Source organism: Apodemus sylvaticus, chromosome 10, assembly GCF_947179515.1.
Source record: "Apodemus sylvaticus chromosome 10, mApoSyl1.1, whole genome shotgun sequence".
In the NCBI taxonomy this organism is placed as follows: domain Eukaryota; kingdom Metazoa; phylum Chordata; class Mammalia; order Rodentia; family Muridae; genus Apodemus; species Apodemus sylvaticus.
In genome coordinates this window covers 4,346,959-4,367,969 of record NC_067481.1, presented here as the reverse complement: position 1 = coordinate 4,367,969, position 21,011 = coordinate 4,346,959, and the positions used below count along the sequence as shown (strand labels likewise).

Sequence of the window (21,011 nt, the reverse complement as noted above, 5' to 3'; positions counted from 1 at the left end):
TTCTGAGCCACCAGAGCCACTGCTGCCACCACCATCACCACCTCCACCACCACCACCATCACCATCACCACCATCAGCACCACCACCATCAGCACCATCATCATCACAGGACAATGTTTGGGATTTCAAGGACAGTCCCCGGAGGACCAGTAAGGATGTGACTGAGGAGCCGTCATCCAGTAGGCGTGTGTGGACAAGTTCACACAGGTGAGTTCTAGAGTTTCACAGACCAGGGTGGTTTAGATGCCGGGAAGCCTCGAGTGCCTGTGGCTCTGGATGTCACAGCCCTCTATGCCTCGACTCACACCTTCCTGCCAAAAATCCCTGCCCCTCATCCCCCAGGGTAGATACTGGGGGGGGGGTTGGATTCCCAGAATCTACTCCCGTGTTGTGCCCTCCACTGAGGATTTGGTGCCCCTCCCGTGCCGGCCTACACATGAGCACCCTGTGAAGGTCATAGAGTCAATCTGCACTTTGTCCGAGGTTCGAGGTCACAGCTCGGATCCGCCCCGCCCCAGCTGCCACCCACCTCTCCATGGACTCCAGTGTGCCGTCCAGGCTACCCAGGTGCTCAGGGATAGGCAGCAGGGTCTTCCCCTTGATCTTGCCTCCCATGACAAACATCTCGTTCTTCAGCCTGTGAACCTGCTTGACAATGTCTTCCGACACCACCCGGGGCCAGCCCTCCATGTTCTCACTCTGGTTCAGCAGCGAGTAGAGGACCTGAAAGGAGACAGGACAGTGACTGTGCCGGGCTCTGCTGTCCTGAGGAGCTGGGTCCTGCTGTCCTGAGGAGCTGGGTCCTGCTGCGGGAGTTGGAAGACCTCTGTGCCCTTAACTGTGAGAAAGTGAAACCTTTCTCCTGGAGATAGGCAGCTGGAGTTCCTGGAGCCCTGGTGACGGCTACCATCAGCTCCCCATGCCTCACTACCACACTCTCCTTGCGGGAAGTTTAAGGGCTAAGGTAGGCTGGGTTATGTCGCCGTGTCCATATACATAGTTCTATCACCTGTACCTTAATATGTGATCACATCTGGAGACGTGTGTGTGTGTGTGTGTGTGTGTGTGTATGTATGAATGAGTGTATGTATGTGTGTATGTTTATGTATGTATGTGTGTATGTTTGTGTGTATATGTATGTGTGTATGCATGTGTGTGTATATGTATGTATGTGTATGTATGTATGTGTATGAGTATGTATGTGTATGTATGCATGTGTCTATGTATGTGTGTATATGTATGTATGAGTGTGTATATGTATGTATATGTATGTGTGTATGTATGTGTATAAGTGTGTATGTGTATGTATGCATGTGTGTGTATGTATGTGTATGTATGAGTGTGTATATGTATGTGTGGAGTGTGTGTATGTGTGTGTGAATGTGTGTATGTATGAATGTGTATGTTTGTGTGTATGTGTATGTATGTGTATATGTATGCATGTGTGGTATGTATGTATGAGTGTGTGTATGTATGCATGTGTATATGTGTGTATGTATGTATGAGTGTATATATGTATGTATGTGATGTGTCTGAATATGTATATGTATGTGTATGTGTGTATGAATGTATGTATATGCATTTGTGTGTGTATGTGTGTGTGACATGCACACATGAACCCACATAGAGGTCACATGTCAGTGTGTCTTCCACCTTATGTTTTGGAGCAAGGTCTCTCCCTGGACCTGGAATGTTTGTCCGCTGGACTGGACAGCCAGCATGTCAATGGACTCCTCCTGTCTCTGCCCCCAAGGGCTGTCATAACAAGATGCCGTGGCCACACCTGGCTCTTCATGCGGGGTTGGAGCTGGGAACCCAAGCTCTTCTGTTTGAGCAGCATCCCCTGTGTCCAATGAGCCGTGCCTGCTCAGGCTAACACGGCCTTGAAGAGGCACTGAGGTAAATTAGTCCAGGAGGCTGAGCCCTAAGCTGGGGCCTCATATGAAGAGATCAGGACACAAAAATGTATCCTGTGAGGGAACTGGGAGAGGTGGCCATCTAAGCCCAGGACAGAGGTGTAGCAGCAGAGCCAGCAGAGCCCTGGGCCTTGGGCTTCTAGCTTCAAGAGCGTCTGGAACTAGAGATGGCGCTGAGTTGGCTGTGGCCTTCCAGGCTTCCCAGTCTGGGCTTGTAGGCCCTGCTGAGCGGCTTCCTGCCTTCACAGTCCTCTTTGGATAAGCACAGGCAGAGTCCCGGGTCCGCGTTCTACAATGACTGGGAGGGTCGGAAACTGGCCTGCTAGTGTGGCCCACCAGAGGCTACCCTCACTCGCCCTGCTGCACTGCCAAGGGTGAGAGTGAGGTATAATGGCAGAGAAATAGAAAAGACCCTTCCTAGCTCAACGTCTCAGAGCCGGGGGAGCTACCCACTGCTTCTTGGATGGCCCACACCTGGGGTGACGGAAGACGACAGAGACTACTGCTAGAGAAGAGAGGGCAGGGCAGCTTTACGCTGAGAAGAGGGCAAGCCTGTTGGACTCCTGCTGCCACATTACCGGGACTGGATCTGTCTTCCCAACCAGCTCTTAGGGGAGGCCACTGGGAGATGCACCCCCTTGGAATAGCAAGGTCTTGGGCTCTTCAGAGTCCTTCCCAAGCTTTGGTGCTTCGGCTCCCACCCGAATCCCACCGGGCCCCGCCCCTCCCATCCCAGGCCCCACCTCCTCCACTACTGCGATCAACTGGTCCACAGGGGTGGGGCTGATGTCCCCGTAGATGATGCGGGTCTTGTAGTTGTCCTTGGTGATATTCTCCGGCTTCATCTTGATAAAGTAAACTCCTTTGGTCTTGAGGGACTCTGGGAAACCCAGGCAGGGAATGATCATACCAGCGGCATTGAGCGTCAACACCAGGACAGGGTTGTCTGCTTTGTCGAGGAATTCCGTGAGCAGGGCCATGTTCTCCTCTGCTCCGATCAGTTTGCCCCACTTGTCCGCCTTAAACTTGAGGAGGACAGAAGACACTGTCTCCAGATAATCGATTCTGGGGTCTGGCATATTGATCACCTTTCCTTACACCACCGTCCTCTGTGGAGTGAACAAGAGGGTTCCAGCTGGTTTCTGGGCTTTCAGAACCACACACACTCTCCGTCCTAACCACAGTGGTGAAAGGGGCTCACGGGCCTTTCTGTCATTATCCGGTTGGGCTGGTGACAAGGGAGGAGCACTTTTTCCTACCTCGGCGTAGGGTCATCAGGTAAACAGGGTACCCCCTGAATTATTATGAGCCTAAAATTAAGCTGGGAAAGATGAGAGATGGACACAGGGGAAAAGAGGAGAGGAAATGGTTATATTGGTGTGGGGGTGGGACTGGTAAGGAAGAGGGGGAGGGGAAAAGGAGGGGAGGGGGAGGGGGAGGGGAACGGAACAGCCTAGAAGAAACCCGAGACCTGAGGAAGGATACCTGAGATCAACCCCTGGCATCTGCACACACACAAAACCTGGGCTGCTCAGCTCCTGGGGCCCTGTGGGTGGGGTTCAGCCTGTTCTAGAACCAGCCATTGCCAATGTCAGCTTTCGTAGGCCACATTGGAAGCACTCAGATTCTAACCTTTGGATTGGCCAAAGATAAGGCTCACAGCTTTCGAGATGCTACCACATCCGGGTCCTCAAAGCCAGTGAAACAGAGGAAGAAGGAGCGGGAGGGAGGAGGGAGATATATACTCAGAGTGGTCCCTGAGCCAAACCTGTCTGATCTGGGCCCATCTCTGGACTAGGGGAGCTACAGCGGCACCTCCGTCACACGGGAGGAGCCATGCAGCGATGTCTGTGGAGCACACATGGCCGGTTGGGTGCTATTGCTGAGCTAACACCTCCCAGCACGTGTCATCACTAAGTGTAGGCAATGGAATGTGTTTAAGGGGGCCCTCCTCCAAGTCTTGCTAAGTCTATGGTACTACTGAAGTTGAACCCTCTGGTTTACTGAGGCACCGTTTCCTGGGGTGCTGGCCAGAGGTGGCAGTGTACAAAAATAAGTGCTTCTCAGGCCCACCAGCCTCTCAGACTGTCAGGCTTGGGGCTGGGCTGATTCAAGGACAGCTACAGGGAGGGTACCTGGAAACCCTAAGGAGAAAGGGGTGGGGCTGTGGCTGAACTTCTGGCCAGCCCCAAGTACAGATCAGGGACAGGGTGTGACAAGTCGTGAGTCTGTTGCCAGCCAGGACCTGGGCTCCTACCCTGTGTGCTAAGGCCCCTCAGCTCTTTCCCAATACCCTAAGCTGGTTCACCACCGCTCACCGGACCAGTGTGTGCTTCTATCAGAGTGGGTGAGCCCTTTCACAGAGACCCAAAAATGGCTTCTGTACCCCCAGAGGCTCCAACTGCCACAGAACTTTCGGAGTGTCCTCAAGATACCTGGAACTTCTAGAACGTTCTCATGGGCAGCAGGTGACAAGGACTGCCCACCGTTCAGAAGCAGGAAAGTCTGGGCTCTGAGCATGCAGACAGAAGAAGACACTCACTCTCTCAGGATAAGGCCCTCCACAGAGTTTCACTCTATTACATGGGGCTCACATCTACTGTCTTAAAACCTTCTACTCTTCCAGATTGAACCTTTTTATATGGTATTTTATATTTTGTTCACTTTTAAGACTCTCATGTAATATATTTTGATCATATTCACTGCCTACTTCTCCTAGTCCTTCCTAGGCCCACTCTTCCTCCCTTCCAATTTCATGTTCTTTGATTTAAATCAATCCAGAGTCCAGGCTGTGAAGCCCACATCCCCTGAGGCAGGGCTGTCCACTGGAGCCTGATGTGATTGACCCGCCACAGCCACATCCTGAAGGGAAACGGACTCTCCCTCCCCTGAAGGGCTAAACTGCTTCAGATGCTCACAGCCCTCGCTTGGAACTTGGCGTGGTTTTCATCCGTGTTTGTTTCTCTGAGCCAATCAGAGGATTCCGAGCATGCCGGGCACTTGGGCTCAGGGCTCTCACCTGTGCATCCCCCCCCCCCCACTCCCCGAGTTCTTACTGTTTTCTGCTACTATAACAGAATGCTACAGGTTGGCCAAATAATAAAGAACAAAGGTTTGGGCCGGTAAAATGTCTCAGCAGGCAAAAAACACCTGCCACGCAAGTCCCACCTCCTGAGTTTGAGCCCTTGACTCACAAAAGGATGGGAGAAGCGACTCCACAAGGCTGTCTGCGGAGCACACTGGCTGTGACACGTACACCCCCTCCCCCACCCCACACATATCATGTATACACATAGTTAACAGTAACATTCTTAAATCTCAAAAAAAGTAGAGAGGTGTATTTCATCTCACTGACGCAAAGGCTGGACTCTCAGCCTGGCATCCGAATCTGCCGGAGGCCTTCTTACTGCTCTGTAACGCTGTGATGCTGGAGACCCATTCTCTAACACATGAAATTGAGACCAATTCCAACACATGAAATTTTGTTTAAATTAAATTAAAATTTAAATCTAACCAAGTTAAAATTTTAATTTAACCCGAATTAAAATTGAATGAGTCCCATATCAGTTGAGTTGTAGTGTCGTAGTGCCAGGTAGTTTGCGTTTCTATAAATCGCCATCAGCTGCCTGCGCCTTTTTCCTTTCTGCTTGCTTCCTGACCTCTGAGCCTCCTCCTCCATTGGCCAATTTCTCCCTCTTGTGGTATCTGCTGCAAGATACATCAGTGGCAAAGTCAAGGCAGGACCAGGTTCATTTCCTGAAGGCCATTCCAGCACTCAGAGTCCCCCCAAATCAGGAACAACACCAGGGTGCTGCCTGTCACCACTGCTCTGCAGCAGGAGAGCTGCCAGTCATGAACCAAGGAAGAAAGGGAAACAAGAGGATTCAAATCAGAAAGAAGGATTCCCCCAGCCCCCATTCCCCCCCCCACCGCACCCCACCCCGCCTCCCCTCAGAGACATCTTATTGGTGGAAAATCCCAAGAAGGCCTGCGCTCACTAAGCTGGGCAGAGGTCAGCAAGCCACGGGGATGGAGGGTTTTGTTTATCCTGTTTTATGTACTTCAGGCGTTAGGTACTGGCAGGTCTGTGCAGGCTGGCCTCCAGCGCCTGTGCTTGTGGATAGACAGCCCTGGTCTTGTATTCTGGTGCTAATTCCACTTTCCTGGGAGGGGAGGAGGGGCTGCAGATGGGGAGTGAATCCGTACACAGGTACCTTGTGAACCTTCTCCCTACCTTAACTTTTCAAATAAAGGCTAGAGCTGTGATTGGGCAGGAGGAGGGGAGGTGGAAGTGAGAAGTTAGGGGGAGAGGGGAGAGAGGAGGTGCAAGGAAGATGGAGTGGAAGCACGTGGCTTGGAGAAGCTGCAGGTTATATGGGACCTCACAGGTGGGAATAGAGTAGTGTGGCGGTACATCTGCCCAATCTAGGCGTGCAGCTTGGATTCCAATTCATTGAGTTGTGATTTCTTTGATGTTTGAAATTTCTGGGTTGGAGATTTGCCGCAACAAATTGGCACCCAACTTATTGCTTAGAACTCAACAAACCTGAAATAAAAAGTTCACTGCCCCCCAACCCCGACCCCCCAATACAGCTTGGGCAGTGATCTAGGCTGCAGCAGTGTGAAATGGAAGCTCACTGGGCCTGAGGGGCCTACAGAGAATGGCAGAGAGGCCCCCTCCCCCAATCCCCAGATAGAGAGCTAAGGCTGGGGCAGCGCTGAGTAAGAATGCAGGGAGGGACAGGCGACCCTGGAGCACAACTGCCTGAGAGGTTTTCCGGCAGCCACAGTGGACATCTTCACCTGGGAGAGTCTTTCTGTGGTTTGCCTCCCTGTATCCTTCGCCCCACCCCCACCTTACCCTCACCCCTACCCTACCCCCACCCCTGTGTCTGGGATAGCCAGACTGGATCTCCAGACCGCTTGCTTACGCTGAGGGTTGCCTGAGATCAGCACATAAGCACACCCTGCCAGCTGAAACACAAACAGGGACACAGATGACACTGTCTTTTTATACTCAGCCCCTCCCTGCGAATAAAGCACCAGGAGACAAAGGCACAAAGGGCTCTGAACCAGGTGATTCATTGATATAAAGAGAGATATATAACCTCTCAATACTTAAAGATGGGAAACACAATAAATATCCTTTTGTCTATATGTGATGATATTTTGAATGATTTGACAGGGATGGATTTAGAGAAAATAGATATCTTATCATTTACTGGTATTGCAATATTGATTCTCTTTCTATGATTTACTATGTCCTCTCAAAAGATGGGGACCTAGATAAAAAAAATTCCTTGCCTTGGAAAAGAGATTACAAGTAACACTAGAATGAAAGTTTCAGGATTTTATTGGTCAAAATAAGCAACAGAAAGAGGAGAATGGAGGTTGGAGACAGGAGCTGGAAGAGACACTTTAAAAAAAAAAAAGAATTCGACACTTCACAGATCAGACTGAACAGCAAGGAGATAGAGATAAAATGTGGAAGCAAAGTCTAGAGGATAATTGACTGAAGCTAGCAAGTCAAAAAAAAAAAAGGCAGGTGCTGCAACGCTAGAATTGGAACGTAAAGAGAAGCTAAGATTATGGAAGCGGGGCTTAGAACAGAAGATACAGGAAATTATAGATCAGCATGAACAACAGAAAGAGAAATTTAAGACTTGGCAACGTGGCTTAGAGGAAACAATAGAATTAAAGGCACAGGAAATTATAGAACAGAATAAGAGACAGAAGGAGGAGAATGAAGGTGGGAGACAGGAACAGGAAAAGATGCTAGAATAGAGGATGCAACAGCTCACAGATCCGACTGAGGAGCAGAGAGAAAATAATGAGGACTGGAAGCAAGACTTGGAGAATAACCTTTTTAAATTAATCAAAATAAAATGGACAGCAGAATATCAGAATTGCAATATAAAGAAAAAATCGAAATGTGGAGGCAAGACCTTGAACAGAGAATACAGGAACTCAGGGAACAAGAAGATTGACAAAGGAGAGATAGGAAGTGTGGATACAGACCTTAAGGGAGGAATTTAAAATTTCAATTAAGGAAAATACTCAGGTAGAGACAGAAGATAAAATTGGAGAAAGCCAACTAAAGGTTATCAGAAAACAAACCTTAGTCTATCCGGTTAATATACAACAAAGACCTCCAGATGATCATCCACAGGGTTATTGGGAATTTGAATGGCAACCTGTGGATGTGTTAGGTCTGAGAAAATTTAAGGAAAGTGTCGCTAATTTTGGAATGCATTCACCATCTGTAAAACAAATCCTGACTTCTTGGGCTACTAAAAATAGAATAATCCCACAAGACTGGAAGGATATGGCAAGAGCAACACTAGAACCTGCTGCTAATATACAATGGTTGGCATGGTGGAGAGACAAGGCGAGGGAGATAGCACAACACAATAGAGCCAGGGGTAGAGAGATTTCCACAGACCAAGTGCTTGGTGAGGGTCGCTTTGCTGAGGTAGAGGTTCAGGCTGTATATCATGAAGAAACTCTGGCCTTGTGTCTGTTGTCAGCCTTAAAGGCCTGGGACAACATTGCAGAATCAGGGAAAAGAACCATTTACTCAAGTCATACAAGGCCCACAAGAAACCTTCCCAGACTTTTTACAAAGACTAACCTCGGCTGTGGAAAGGAGTATATCAGAATCCGCAGCAAGGAAGGCAATAATTGAGTCTTTAGCCTTTAAAAATGCAAATGCTGAATGCAAGGAAGTAATCAGACCACTAAGGGCAAGGTCTGCATCAATAGGTGAGTGAATTATATATACAACTTATGTTGATTCTCCATCGCCTGATACAACTCTAGTGGGAGAAGCTGCCACTAGACACCTAGAGATGACTCAAGCTTTTAAATGTTTTAATTGTGGTATGCAGGGTCATCTCAGAGATGACTGCAGGAAAAACCAAAGTAATACCAAAAGGGGGCCTATGCCTTTTGGAATATGTCAAAGACGTGGTAAAGGCTGACATTTGACTAGGGAATGTAGAGCAACAATAGATAAATGGGGCAACACCCTACCAAAAATCTCCCAGGAGGGATTCTCGAGGGCCCCAATGCCAGGCAGGGAGAGTTCTCTTCCTCAGGACAAACATCACTGCTTCAAAAACAGGTCTTCTGAGACCAGACAAGGCTGAGGCAAGTTCTATAAGCAATTTGAAAAGCCTCAAAGGGAACCAAAAATGAATATTTTGGTAAACTTCTATAAGGATCAGAGGCCAAAATTAAGGATGCTAGTAAACAATATTGTGATTGAGGAGATGGTTGACACTGGAGCAGATGCCACCATTATCTCTCCAAAATCTTGGGCTGCAAGTTGGCCACTTCAAGATGTAGATATCCAATTTCAAGGAGTTGGCACCTTATCCCAAATAAAGCAAAGTACCAGATGGCTTGAAAGTATTGGACCAGAAGTTCAGATAGGAAAATTGAGGCCATACGTGGCTGATATAGCCATTAACTTACGGAAAAGAGATCTATTACAGCAGTGGAAAACCCAAATTAATAGCCTCTCAGTCTCAGTGTCTAGCCATAAAATCTATCAGGCTTCTAATAAAAAGTTTAAATTAGTTAGGGAACATTATCAAAGGCAGTAACAGACTGTCCAAGCTGTCTATAAACAAGATACAGCAGAGGCTGACAATTTAGCTCTACCCCAAGGAGCCACTGCTGCCAAGACACCAACAGCTTTACCACTAAGGTGGTTGACTGACCAACCCATTTGGATTGATCAATGGTCTATGACAAAAGAAAAACTACAGGCATTAGAACAGTTAGTCCAGGAGCAGCTGGAGGCTCAGCATATAGAGGAGTCTACCAGTCCTTGGAATTCTCCAGTATTTGTCACTTTAAAAAAAATCTGGCAAATAGAGGATGTTGACAGATCTCAGAGCAATTAATAAGATTATTCAGCCAATGGGTTCCTTGTAGCCTGGAATCCCATTGCCTGCCTAAGGAATGGCCTATCATAGTGATTGATCTGAAAGATTGTTTTTTCACCATTCCTCTACATGAATGCAATAAGGAAAGGTTTGCTTTTTCAGTACCTACCTTCAATAGAGGTCACCCAATAAAAAAATATCATTGGAAAGTCCTGCCATAAGGAATGTTAAATAGCCTTACCTTGTGTCAATCTTCATTGGAGATGATTTGCAAACAATTTCCCCACTCCATTATTTATCATTATATGGATGACATCTTATTGGCAGATCCAGATATAAATATCATTGAAAGAATGTTTGATGAAGTTAAAAAAACACACACACACACTTTGCCTTCCTGGGGATTGCAAATTGCCCCTGAAAATATACAAAGAGGGGATTCTATTAATTATCTAGGGTATAAAATAAGTCTGCAAAGTGTTAGGCCACAAGTGGTGTAAAGCAGAAGAAACCAATTAAGGACCCTTAATGATATTCAGAAGCTACTGGGAGATATTAACTGGCTGTGGCCTGTGATTGGCTTGGCCACTCAAGAGCTAAGCAATTTATTTCAAACCTTAAAAGGTGATAAAGATTTAAATAACTCAAGGAAATTATCAGCTGAGGCTGAGAAGGAGTTAGCTCTAGTAGAAAGGAAATTGCAGGATACACATCTAGATCGTATTGATCCAAGGATGGCCTGCATCTTAGTTATCTTACCTTCTACTCATTCCCCTACAGGAATTCTTATGCAGAGGGAAGATTATATCTTAGAATGGACTTCAGCACATAAACAGAGTAAGAAATGAAAAACCTATATTGAGAAGGTTTCTGAATTGATACTAAAAGGAAAAATGAGACTTTAACAATTAGTCGGAATGGATCCAGCTGAAATTGTGGTACCTTTTACTAACGCAGAAATTGCCTCACTATGGGCACAAGATGAACATTAGCAAAGAGCATGCAGTAACTTTTTGGGAGAGATTAACAACAGATGCCGTAAAAGCAAGCGGCTTCAGTTCATAGAAAGAACTAATTGGATTCTCCCTCGTATAATAAAGGGAACTCCAATATCTACACTGATGCCAAGGAAAGGCAGGATATAAATCAGAAGATTTAAGTAAGGTGGCTGAGAGTCCCTATAAGTCAGTTCAAAAATCTTAATTATATGCAATAATCATGGTATTGTATGTTTTTTTTGTTTTGTTTTGTTTTGGTTTGGTTTGGTTTTTCAAGACAGGGTTTCTCTGTGTAGCCTGGCTGTCCTGGAGCTCACTCTGTAGACCAGGCTGGCCTTGAACTCAGAAATCTGCCTGCCTCTGCCTCCCAAGTGCTGGGATTAAATTGTCTGATTTTCAAGAGTGTCTTAATATAGTAACTGACTCTCAATATGTTGTTTCACACATATCAACTGCTGAACTTATCCAAGATGATTCTGAATTGACTTCACTATTTATTCAACTACAACAAAGGGTCAGAAATAGGAGTTATCCACTATATTTAACACACATAAGATCCCATACAGGTCTGCTAGGCCTTCTGGTACAAGGCAATAATGAAATTGATCAGCTATTGATAGGAAGTGTACCAGAGGCTTCAGAATTCCATAAAAAAAAACACCATATTAACAGCAAAGTTTAAAGAAAGGAGTGTCTATCACTTGGCAATAAGCCAAGGGGGTTGTGAGGTAATGTCCTACTTGCTCATTATATAACCAAACTCAATTTCCTACAGGAACTAATCCTAAGGGTGCCCAAGGAAATGATATTTGGCAATTGGATGTCTTCCATTTAACAGAGTTTGGTAAACTGAAATATGTGCAACATACTACAGACATATATTCAGGATTTCAATGGGCAACTGCCTTAGCATCAGAAAAGGCTGATTCTGTAATTACTCATTTGTTAGAAGTTATGATCATTTAGGGAATATCCATACAGATTATATATATCTGGACAGTAGTATCTCTGTAAAAGATGAAGCAGTTTTTGCATATTATAATATAAAACATGTTACAGACATATCACATAATCACATATCACAGGACAAGTGATTGTGGAGAGATCTAAACGAACTCTAAGGGAGATGCTTAATAGGCAAAAAGGATCAACAAGAACCCCCAAGGATAGGTTACATAGTGCTTTATTAACCTAAAGTTTTTAAATGCCAATAACAAAATACCACAGCTGCTGAAAGACATTGGATTGTGGAAAGAACTACTGAACTAAACCAGCCTGTTTACATTAAGGATATTCTGACATCAGAACGGAGAATGGGAAATATGTTATGATGGGAGAGGGGCTATGCCTATGTTTCCACAGGAAAAGAAAGACTGTGGGTTCCTTTCAAGTTGATAAAAATCTGACATGACAAAGGGAAACCTCCTGAAGACCATGGTGACAGAGAAGAAAAGGGAGAGTAACACAATCAACAAAATAGGTGGTGTATATGTGGTGATGCTTGTGTCTCTGTGTGTATATGTGGTGATGCTTGTGTCTCTGTGTGTATATGTGGTGATGCTTGTGTCTCTGTGTGTATATGTGGTGATGCTTGTGTCTCTGTCTATGGAGACAGCTCTGGAACTGTCTGAGACTAAAATGTCTATACACACCCAATAACACTTACTGGGTATGAATTTCTCATAACTTGTTATTACATACTGTCCTCTATGAGGGCAAGTATACAAGGTTATATTGCAGTTTGATTATATGAACAAGCTAACCTGAGGAAAGGCAGTCGTATTTCTTTATTGATCTTCATTGACCAATCTGTGCACCCTGCACGCTCCATGTGAATGTCTTTACAGAACGACATGTTACTTTTAAGTTTTATATACTGCAAGATGAAGGAAGAGAAAGACTGCCCTGAAAAGATTCACACTCCGGGATGCTGAGATTCTGGGACCTTCCATTCCAGCTTCGTGCTTGACTCTACTTCAAGCACATCGAAGCTGCTCCTTTTAAAGACTTGCTTCCAGAACTTTTCCAGAGCAGCTAGCTCGCCTATCCAGCCGTTTAGACTGTCATGGTCAAGATGTCAGCTCAGCAATAAATTTTCTCAGCACATAGTGTCTGGAAGGCAAATGAAGCCAGCTAGCTCTCCTTTGACGAGCCAATTTTCCTGTTTCCCTTTAGGCCCCCAGATGGGAATTTTCCCCCCAATTAAGTTGGAAGCAGACAAAAAAAGATCATCATCCCAGTTCCTTATGTTGGGATGTATGGTTCTGGTTATTTTAGGAATTATAGATATGTTGTCATTTAAGGGATATTTTACAAATGTAGCTTTGGACAGGGAGAGAACTAGAGAGCTTAAAGTCAGGGATTTCTACCTCTCTTTTCCTCTTCTCTATCCTTCCTTCTTAGGTAAAAGGGAAGGGGGTGGAAAAGAAAGGGGAGACATAGTAATATCATAGAAATTATAGAAATAGACAAATAGGGCTAGGTTAGCAAATTTACTCTTGAGCAAAGCATTACATAGCTAGATCTTACATTGGTAGAAATCTTTATAATTAATACAAAGTTGAAGTTATGATGTCATCTATTGCTATAGAATTTGATATAAATTTAAGATTTTCATTGGCATGAATTTTTTTTGGTATGGATTTTTTGTTTTTTCGAGACAGGGTTTCTCTGTATAGCCCTGGCTGTCCTGGAACTCACTCTGTAGACCAGGCTGGCCTCGAACTCAGAAATCCGCCTGCTTCTGCCTCCCAGAGTGCTGGGATTACAGGCGTGCACCACCACCGCCCAGCTGTATGAATTTCTTATTGATATAAAATTGGGATTAATATTGTTACTTTCATATAGGCATTGTGCCTATATAACACATTTAAGAATACAAGGCTTAGACCCAGTCCTTCTATAACTGCTAGTATAAACTGTTTTTAGATGATTAGGCAATATGACTTAAGGGCCTGATAGCAAACTCATGGTCATGAGTTAATTAAAAGAGTGTTTCTGAGATATTTCAATTAGAAATGGCTAAGAGTAGTCAAGGCTTAACAGTTCAGAGATGCTTTGGGTAGATAAATAGTCTTCAAAGGCATCAAAAGTCCACAGAATATGACGTATATGAACATTTCTTTATTAAAGATCATTTGACTAGAGACCTGCTCCTAACCGCACCCTTTTTTTGGATTCAAAGAAGAAATTGAGCATCAGTGGAGTTGTTCCAGTTGTGGCTAGACAGCCACTAGGCAAGATTGCCTCATTTCATCTACAGGCAAAATACTGTCCAGAAAAAGGACATAGTGTGTGGAATAGTCGACCGATAATCTCTGCTAAGACAGGGTAATCAGCCCTTCAAAATTCTGCATTACAAAGGTCTATCAGATGATCCTGGGCCAGAACAATGAAGACCAATTTGCCAATGTTTTGAAGTATAAGGACTGTGATCCAGGTGATCAGTGGTCTCTATAAATTGGCTAAGTTTTGGAAGTTATATTTTGCGCTTCTCATACTTTCAGGTAATATTAGTGGTTCTTGGATTTCTGATAGGGTTGAAGACTGGTAGTCTCATAGCCAGTCCAAGCTGTTTAGCATTGAAAAAGACAATATAGTTTTGATAGGATGGTTTTCAGATGGCATACAATGTAAAGCCAGGACATGAGTCAGGTGTAGAATCACAAGTATTAAGTTAGGATAGATGACAGAGGTCTTATTTAATTGGCAAAAATGATGGGTTGGGTGTTAAGTCTATCTTGTACTTTATAAATTACAAAATCGTAATAGTTGTGCTCAATTTATATCTAAGTCTTTTAATTAGACAGAAAGGGGGAAGTGTTGTGGATATCCCTGGTCTTGTATTTCAATGCTAATTCCACTTTCCTGGGAGGGGAGGAGGGGCTGCAGATGAGGAGTGACTCATGTACACAGGTACCTTGTGAACCCTCTCCCTACCTTAACTTTTCCAATAAAGGCTAGAGCTGTGATTGGGCAGGAGGGGAGGTGGGGCTGAAAAGTTAGGGGGAGAGGGGAGAGAGGAGGAGAGGACCGATGGAGAAGGTTGAAGGAAGATGGAGCAGAGGCTTGGAGAAACCACAAAATATATGGGATCTCAAAGATGGGAAATAGAGTAGTGTAGAGGTATATCTGCCCAGTCTAGGAATGCAGCTTGTATTCCACTTCATCGAGTTGTGATTTCTTTAACCGGGCCTTTTGGGGTTGGAAATTTACCACAACACTCAACTGATCCTAAGCTGCTGGAGCTGAGGACATGTGCCACCATGGCCAGCTAGATTCAGGATTGATGTCTAAAAGCCCACTGCTTCTATATGCTAGCAATGGATACTATGAAGGTGGATTCAGAAAACAATTCTTAACTGGTGGTGGTTTGAATATGCTTGACCCAGGGAGCTGCACTCTTAGAAGCTATGGTCTTGTTGAGGTAGGTGTGGCCTTCTTGGAGTAAGTGTGTCACTGTGGAGGTGGGCTTTAAGACCCTTTCTCTCTTAGCTGCCTGGGGGACAATCTCTCCTGGCTTCAGTCAGATCAAGATGCAGAGCTCCCAGCTCCTCCTACAGCACTGTGCCTGCCTAGACACTGCCGTTGCTTCCTGCCATGATGTTAGTTGACTGAACCTCTGAACCTGTAAGCCAGTCTCAGTTATATGTTGTCCCTTATAAGAGTTGCCTTGGTCATGGTGTCCCTTCACAGCAATGGAAGCTGTTTAAGACATCAGACCTCCTCATTGTCCCTGGGAAGAGTGACAAGTGATCTCGGTGGTGGTGGTGGTAGGGTGACAGTGTGATGACTTAGCCCAGAGGTACCCACTGCCCCTGTAGTCCCACTGCCTTGAGCCATGGTTAGTTCCACGGCTACCACTAGCTGCATGGGAAGCTGGGAGATGTGGTTTCTATCTGGCCTCCATGTGACCACTTGGACTTGAGTTCCTTAGGAGACAGATGAAGGGGGTCCCATGGATGAGAAACTAATTTCTCCCACACTGGTCCAGATCTCTCCTTAGAGCCCAAGGCTACTGTGAAAGCTTCTAAACTCAGTTTGTCTGGGACCTGCCTCTGTCTGCTCAACATCCCACACATTCCTGGCTCAGTGCTGAGCCTCCAGCATTATCCAATTCAGTCCATGGCCCTCTTCATTCAAACCCCTCTCCTGGGCCCAGGGAAGGGCTCTCTCTGCTCCTTCCATCTAGCCATGTTTTGTAGGAGCCCACTCCACCAGCATCTTTAAAATATCTGTCATGACCATACTCCTTAAGAAGCATCATTTTAGGATGAAGATGCACACACACACACACACACACACACACACACACACTTACTTCCCATCCTCAGGACCACAGCTGAATCTCACCAGGCCTCTGCAGCTCCCACCCCTAGCCCCGCCCACACATTATCAGCTTCCTGGCCTCTCACTCACATAGTAAATGCTACAATTAGTCAGCCTGAGTTGCCAGCCTCCTGAATTCCTGGTGATGGATAGGCACAGTCACTCCAGGGTCTGGCACTGAGCCCCGGCCCAGAGCAGACCCTGAAAGGACAAGGCTCTGAGACATCCTGCTGTAAAGACAGCTGTCAAACCTCACCCGCCCCAGCGCCCCCCAAGCTTACTAGGCCCCAGGGAATGTATTCCTTGCAGCTCTGTCTCTGACTCATGGAGCAGCTGGGGGACCATAGACCAAACTTTCAGCCAGACCAACTTCTGCCCAAATCCTGCTTCCTTGGGGCCTCCAGGTTTCAAAGCCAGATGGGGCTGGAGAGTTGGCTCAGCTGGTAAAATGCTTGTGCGTAGGCACAAGGACCCGAGCCTAATCCCTGGCATCCAGGGAAAGAGCCAGAGCATGGTGACAAAGACTTACCATTCTAATGTAGTGGAGGCAGAGACAGGAGGTGCGCTGGGGCTCCCCGCCAGTCCATCTGAAGCCCTAACTCAAAAGACAGGTGGAAAGCCACTGAAAATGATACCTCATGGTAACCTCTGACCTCCCTGGGCAAACACACACCAGACACTCTCTACCCACATTTGCAAAAACATTCTCCTTCACAGGGTATTGTGATCATAAAAAGAGAAAGCAGTGTAAGAATATGTTGTACGGTGGTGTGGGAGAAGGGGGTGCCTCAGTGGGCCCATGTATCCCTTCCCCCTGAGGGACCAGCCACGTGATGGTATACTATAGAATAGAATTTATTCAGGGCATGAAGAAAGGAGTTAAGGGGGTAGTACAGGCAGAGAAAGGCGGAGAGTAGAGAAGTAGAGGCTGGCAATGACATTGTGGAGAGAGGGGGAGGGGAGGGGGAGAGAGAAGATCCTAAGAGGGCAAGAGAGAAGTTAAGAAAGTGAGAGAATAAGAGAGGGGGAGGGGGCAAGAAGCCTCTTTTATAGTGGGCCAGGCCTACCTGGCTGTTACCAGGTAATGGTGGGGAGGAGCATACCTGGCTTTTGCCAGGTAACTGTGGGGTGGAGTTTAGACAGAATCCTAACACAGGGAGTTGGCAATGTCCTCTCTTCCTAAGTCCCACCACAGTCCGCACAACCAGTGAGCTGACTGAACTTACCATGGAGCCCAGGCAAGTGGTGCCTGACAGGAGCGTGAGCAACCCTGAAGCGGCCATGCCAGAAAGCCTTCACTCAGAATGGACAATGGCTTCTGCACAGCAGCACAGACAGCGGCCTAGTTGTCCCCCAACTGTTTCTTCCCAGATCCTAAGCCCATGGGTAATTGGACAGAGTTCCCTACATCTGTCTGGCAAGAGTGGACGGATACGCAGGTGGGGGTCCTCTGCCCCGCTCCCTCTTTCCATGAGGGAGTGTCCATGCATAGGCCCATCTGTGATGATCAAGATGGCTCTTCTGCTCTGGCAACCTTGTGGAGCCATGTTATGGTTTGTCTATGCTCAGCCCAGGGAGTGGCACTATTAGAAGGTGTAGCCCTGTTGGAGTAGGTGTGGCCTTGTTGGAGTAGGTGTGGCCTTGTTGGAGTGGGTGTGGCCTTGTTGGAGTAGGTGTGCAATTGTGGGCTTGGGCTTTAAAGCCCTCATCTTAGCAGTCTATAGATGAAGATGTAGAACTCTCAGCTCCTCTTGCACTATGCCTGCCTGGAAGCTGTCCTGTTCCTCCTTGATGACAATGGACTGAACCTATGCACCTGCAAGCCAACCCCAGTTAAATGTTGTCCTTGTAAGAGTTGCCTTGGTCATGGCGTCTGTTCACAGCAGTGAAACCCTAAGACATGGCCACATCCATATATATACAAATGAAGAATGGAAGAGGCCAAAGGCTCTGCACTGGGGACACAACAGTGCCTTTGATCAGCACCAGGGCTGTGACCCATGATGGCCCAGGGGTAGCCTTCCCACTCCTGTGCCATGCCTGAGAGTGAGTGGGGGCCACTGGCCTTCGTACATATATGTTGTCTGAGTCACACCAGACTGGGGAAGAGGCCAAAATGCCTGAATCCGTGACATTTCTTGCCTAACTGGAAATGGGCAGGCAGGGCAATAGCATAGTTGTGCCAGGGCCACCAGCTGTGGAATCTGTCCTCCCCCTTCCGTGTGTGATGGAGGCCGTGGGAGCTGGAAGGCTCTGCTTGTGCTCTGACGCCCTCTCCCTTCCCAAAGGGAATTATTAGGAAGGCGGCTTCCTAAAAGATTTACCCACCATTAACTCAGATTGCAGAGCCTTGCCCTGTGGGGGGGATGCTTGTGGTACAGAGGAGGCCTGGGGGCAAGAATGCAGGGACTGCGAATTGGGGAATGACCATCTGGATCTGTCAGGCTCCCCTGCATCTGTGTTGGCCTGGTGACATGTCCTCATGCTGAGGACAGGAAGTGCAGAATTGTCATCCCGCCTGGAGTGTCCTGCTGTAGTATTGAGCAGAAAGGCAGAGCCACACTCTAAGCAGCCAGGCAGCTGAGTGGGCAGGACAAAGTGACCTGAGGGACGCCTCCAACCTGGCAGGTGCCCCAACCACAGTCTACTGTGGCTCCGCAGGCTTGCGGACCTTTCCTCATTTGGGGTCCCTACAGGCAGTCCATGAGGTAAGGCTTCCCCCAACAGGGATGTGTGTTGATCCCAAGCTATGTGGTCAGAAGAAAGCACGTCAGCGTGAGGACCTTGCCTGGCCTAACCTGTGGAGAGGAGCCATGTCCTGTGTGGCTGCCAGTGACCACGAGAGGTGACAGGTATATCCAGGAAGACTGCCAAGAGCAGTTGAGGTGTTTGAACTTCTTGCTAAAGCCAGGGTTCCAGGCAAAGCAGGCCAAGCCTTAGACCTGAAAAGAAGATGTGTTGGGGTGGGGGTGAGGGTGGGGTGGGGTGGGGGTGGGTCTTCAGTAATTGCTTTTCTAGTTTATTTGATCTAACGAGACATTCAAGGGAGGAAGGGATTTCCGGTGCTCACAGCTTGAGGAGAATCTGTCACACTGGGGAGGCCAGGAAGCTGAGAGCAGGCAAGGGAGCAGGGCTGCTATGCTGTAAACCTTCAAGGCTGCCCCCATGACCCAAGTGAGGCTCTGTCTCCTAAAGGCACCACAGCTCTCTAAGATAGTGCCACCAGATGGTGACTAGGTTTCAAATACAGAAGCCTACGGGGGACATGTCATACTCAAACTCCTTGGAACATGGGGGGTCAGAGACAACTGCTCTGGCAGGCCCAGGACAAGATCCTGGAGGGGATTCAGTTACAGAAGGCTGGGAGAGGAAACCCTTTGTCTACTGTCTTACAATGGAAGTCTGGGGGCAGGAAGGGTTAGCCCCAAGGATCAAGCAAAGGTGACATCCCCTCTAGGGTATGGTCTACTCTCAACAGGGTTAGCATTAGCACCTTCAAGTCCATGATAGCCTCCTGTGGCTAGAGACATGGCTGTCATTGTCCTCCCAATCTGTGTTGTGAGAACCAGTGGTTGGTGGGTGATGCCCTCAGACCCAAAGTCTCCAGCATAGTGACAGCTGCGTAGAAGAGAGAGCTGGGGCTCCAGTGAGTCCCACACTCTCACTTTGCTCTTTGCTTGGTCCAGGAACCATAGTGCCTGCAAGCTGTTTTGATGAAAGAGAAGATATTCTGTAGTTTCCATTGATTTGCTGAGGATAGAAGGTACATTAAGAACTCTACCCTTGAGAGGCATCTGAGAAGCTTCTAGAACTAATGGGGTTGTCGTGGTTTGAATATGCTTGGCCCAGGGAGTGGCATTGTTTGGAGGTGTGCCCTTGTTGGGATAGGTGTGTCACTGTGGGCGTGGGCTTTAAGTCCCTCCTTCTCTAACCACATGGGAGCCAGTCTTCCATTATCAGTCTTCAGGTGAAGTTGTAGGTCTCTCAGCTCCTCTTGCACCATGCCTGCCTGGATGCTGCCATGTTCCTGCCTTAATGATAATGGACTGAACCTATGAACCTGTAAGTCAGCCCCAATTGAACGTTGTTCTTTATAAGACTTGCCTTGGTCATGGTGTCTCCTCACAGCAGTCAAATCCTAACTAAGACAGAGGTTAGATAGGCGAAAGCAGAGCTTTTGAAACTTTGGTGTGGGTTAACGAGGGAGTTAGCTCGCCACAGGTAGTGAGGGAAAGGGGCTCATGAATTCACAAATGCTAGGATGACAAAAACAGACCTTGGGGTTGAAGGAGCAAAGGGGGGCACACTGAGGACTTGCAGTCCTGACCTGACAGGAGCCACACACGGGTCTCTGAGGTAAGATCACTGTCCCGTGAACCAACAGAATGGGGAGTTTCCGGAGGGGCAAGTCCTGACCTACAGACAATATAACAGGAATCTCTTGGGATCCGGTAACTATAGAAACCGCTGTCTCCACCAAATCAGCACTGCAACTGTGGGGTTTTTTTTCCCTCCCTGTCTGTGCCCGCATCTCTTTCTGTAGAGTGGTATGTTCAAAACTGCTGCGTTTGCATTAACCTCTTCAGTTTATTTTCTTATTTCCCTCAGGGTGTAAGTGCAGGCAAGCAAGGACATCCTGGTCTAGCAGGCAAAGCCTATAGAGTTGAGCTTTGGCCCTTTAGGTAGAAAACTGACAATAAAGGGAGTCAGGAACTGGGATATGCCCTCGTCAGAGCTGAAAGCCGTGCAGCCAGGTTTGCACACAATGACTCTGAGGGGCCTCAGAGCTCAGGGTGCCTGCCACCCAGCTCTGCAGTTGGGTTCCTATGTGAGCACCATGTCTCTAAGGGGACAGAGCTTGGATGAGGCCTGAAGGC

At 47.1% G+C, this 21,011-nt stretch overlaps 1 protein-coding gene across 2 annotated transcripts in view; it reads right to left on the bottom strand.

Annotated features, from left to right (window-relative positions):
* The window catches only part of Dnah17 (dynein axonemal heavy chain 17), a 108,405-nt gene extending 105,407 nt beyond the window's left edge, over positions 1-2,998 (bottom strand). The window contains exons 1-2 of one of the 2 annotated variants that reach the window (XM_052193897.1): positions 2,660-2,998; positions 530-723 (exon numbers count right to left, since the gene is read on the bottom strand). In XM_052193897.1, coding sequence (XP_052049857.1) covers positions 530-723; positions 2,660-2,995 — 530 coding nt within the window. In that variant the 5' untranslated portion in view covers positions 2,996-2,998. The remainder of the gene's footprint in view (positions 1-529; positions 724-2,659) is intronic. The other variant, XM_052193896.1, reaches the window with a different exon arrangement.
* Between the last annotated feature and the right edge of the window lie 18,013 nt (positions 2,999-21,011).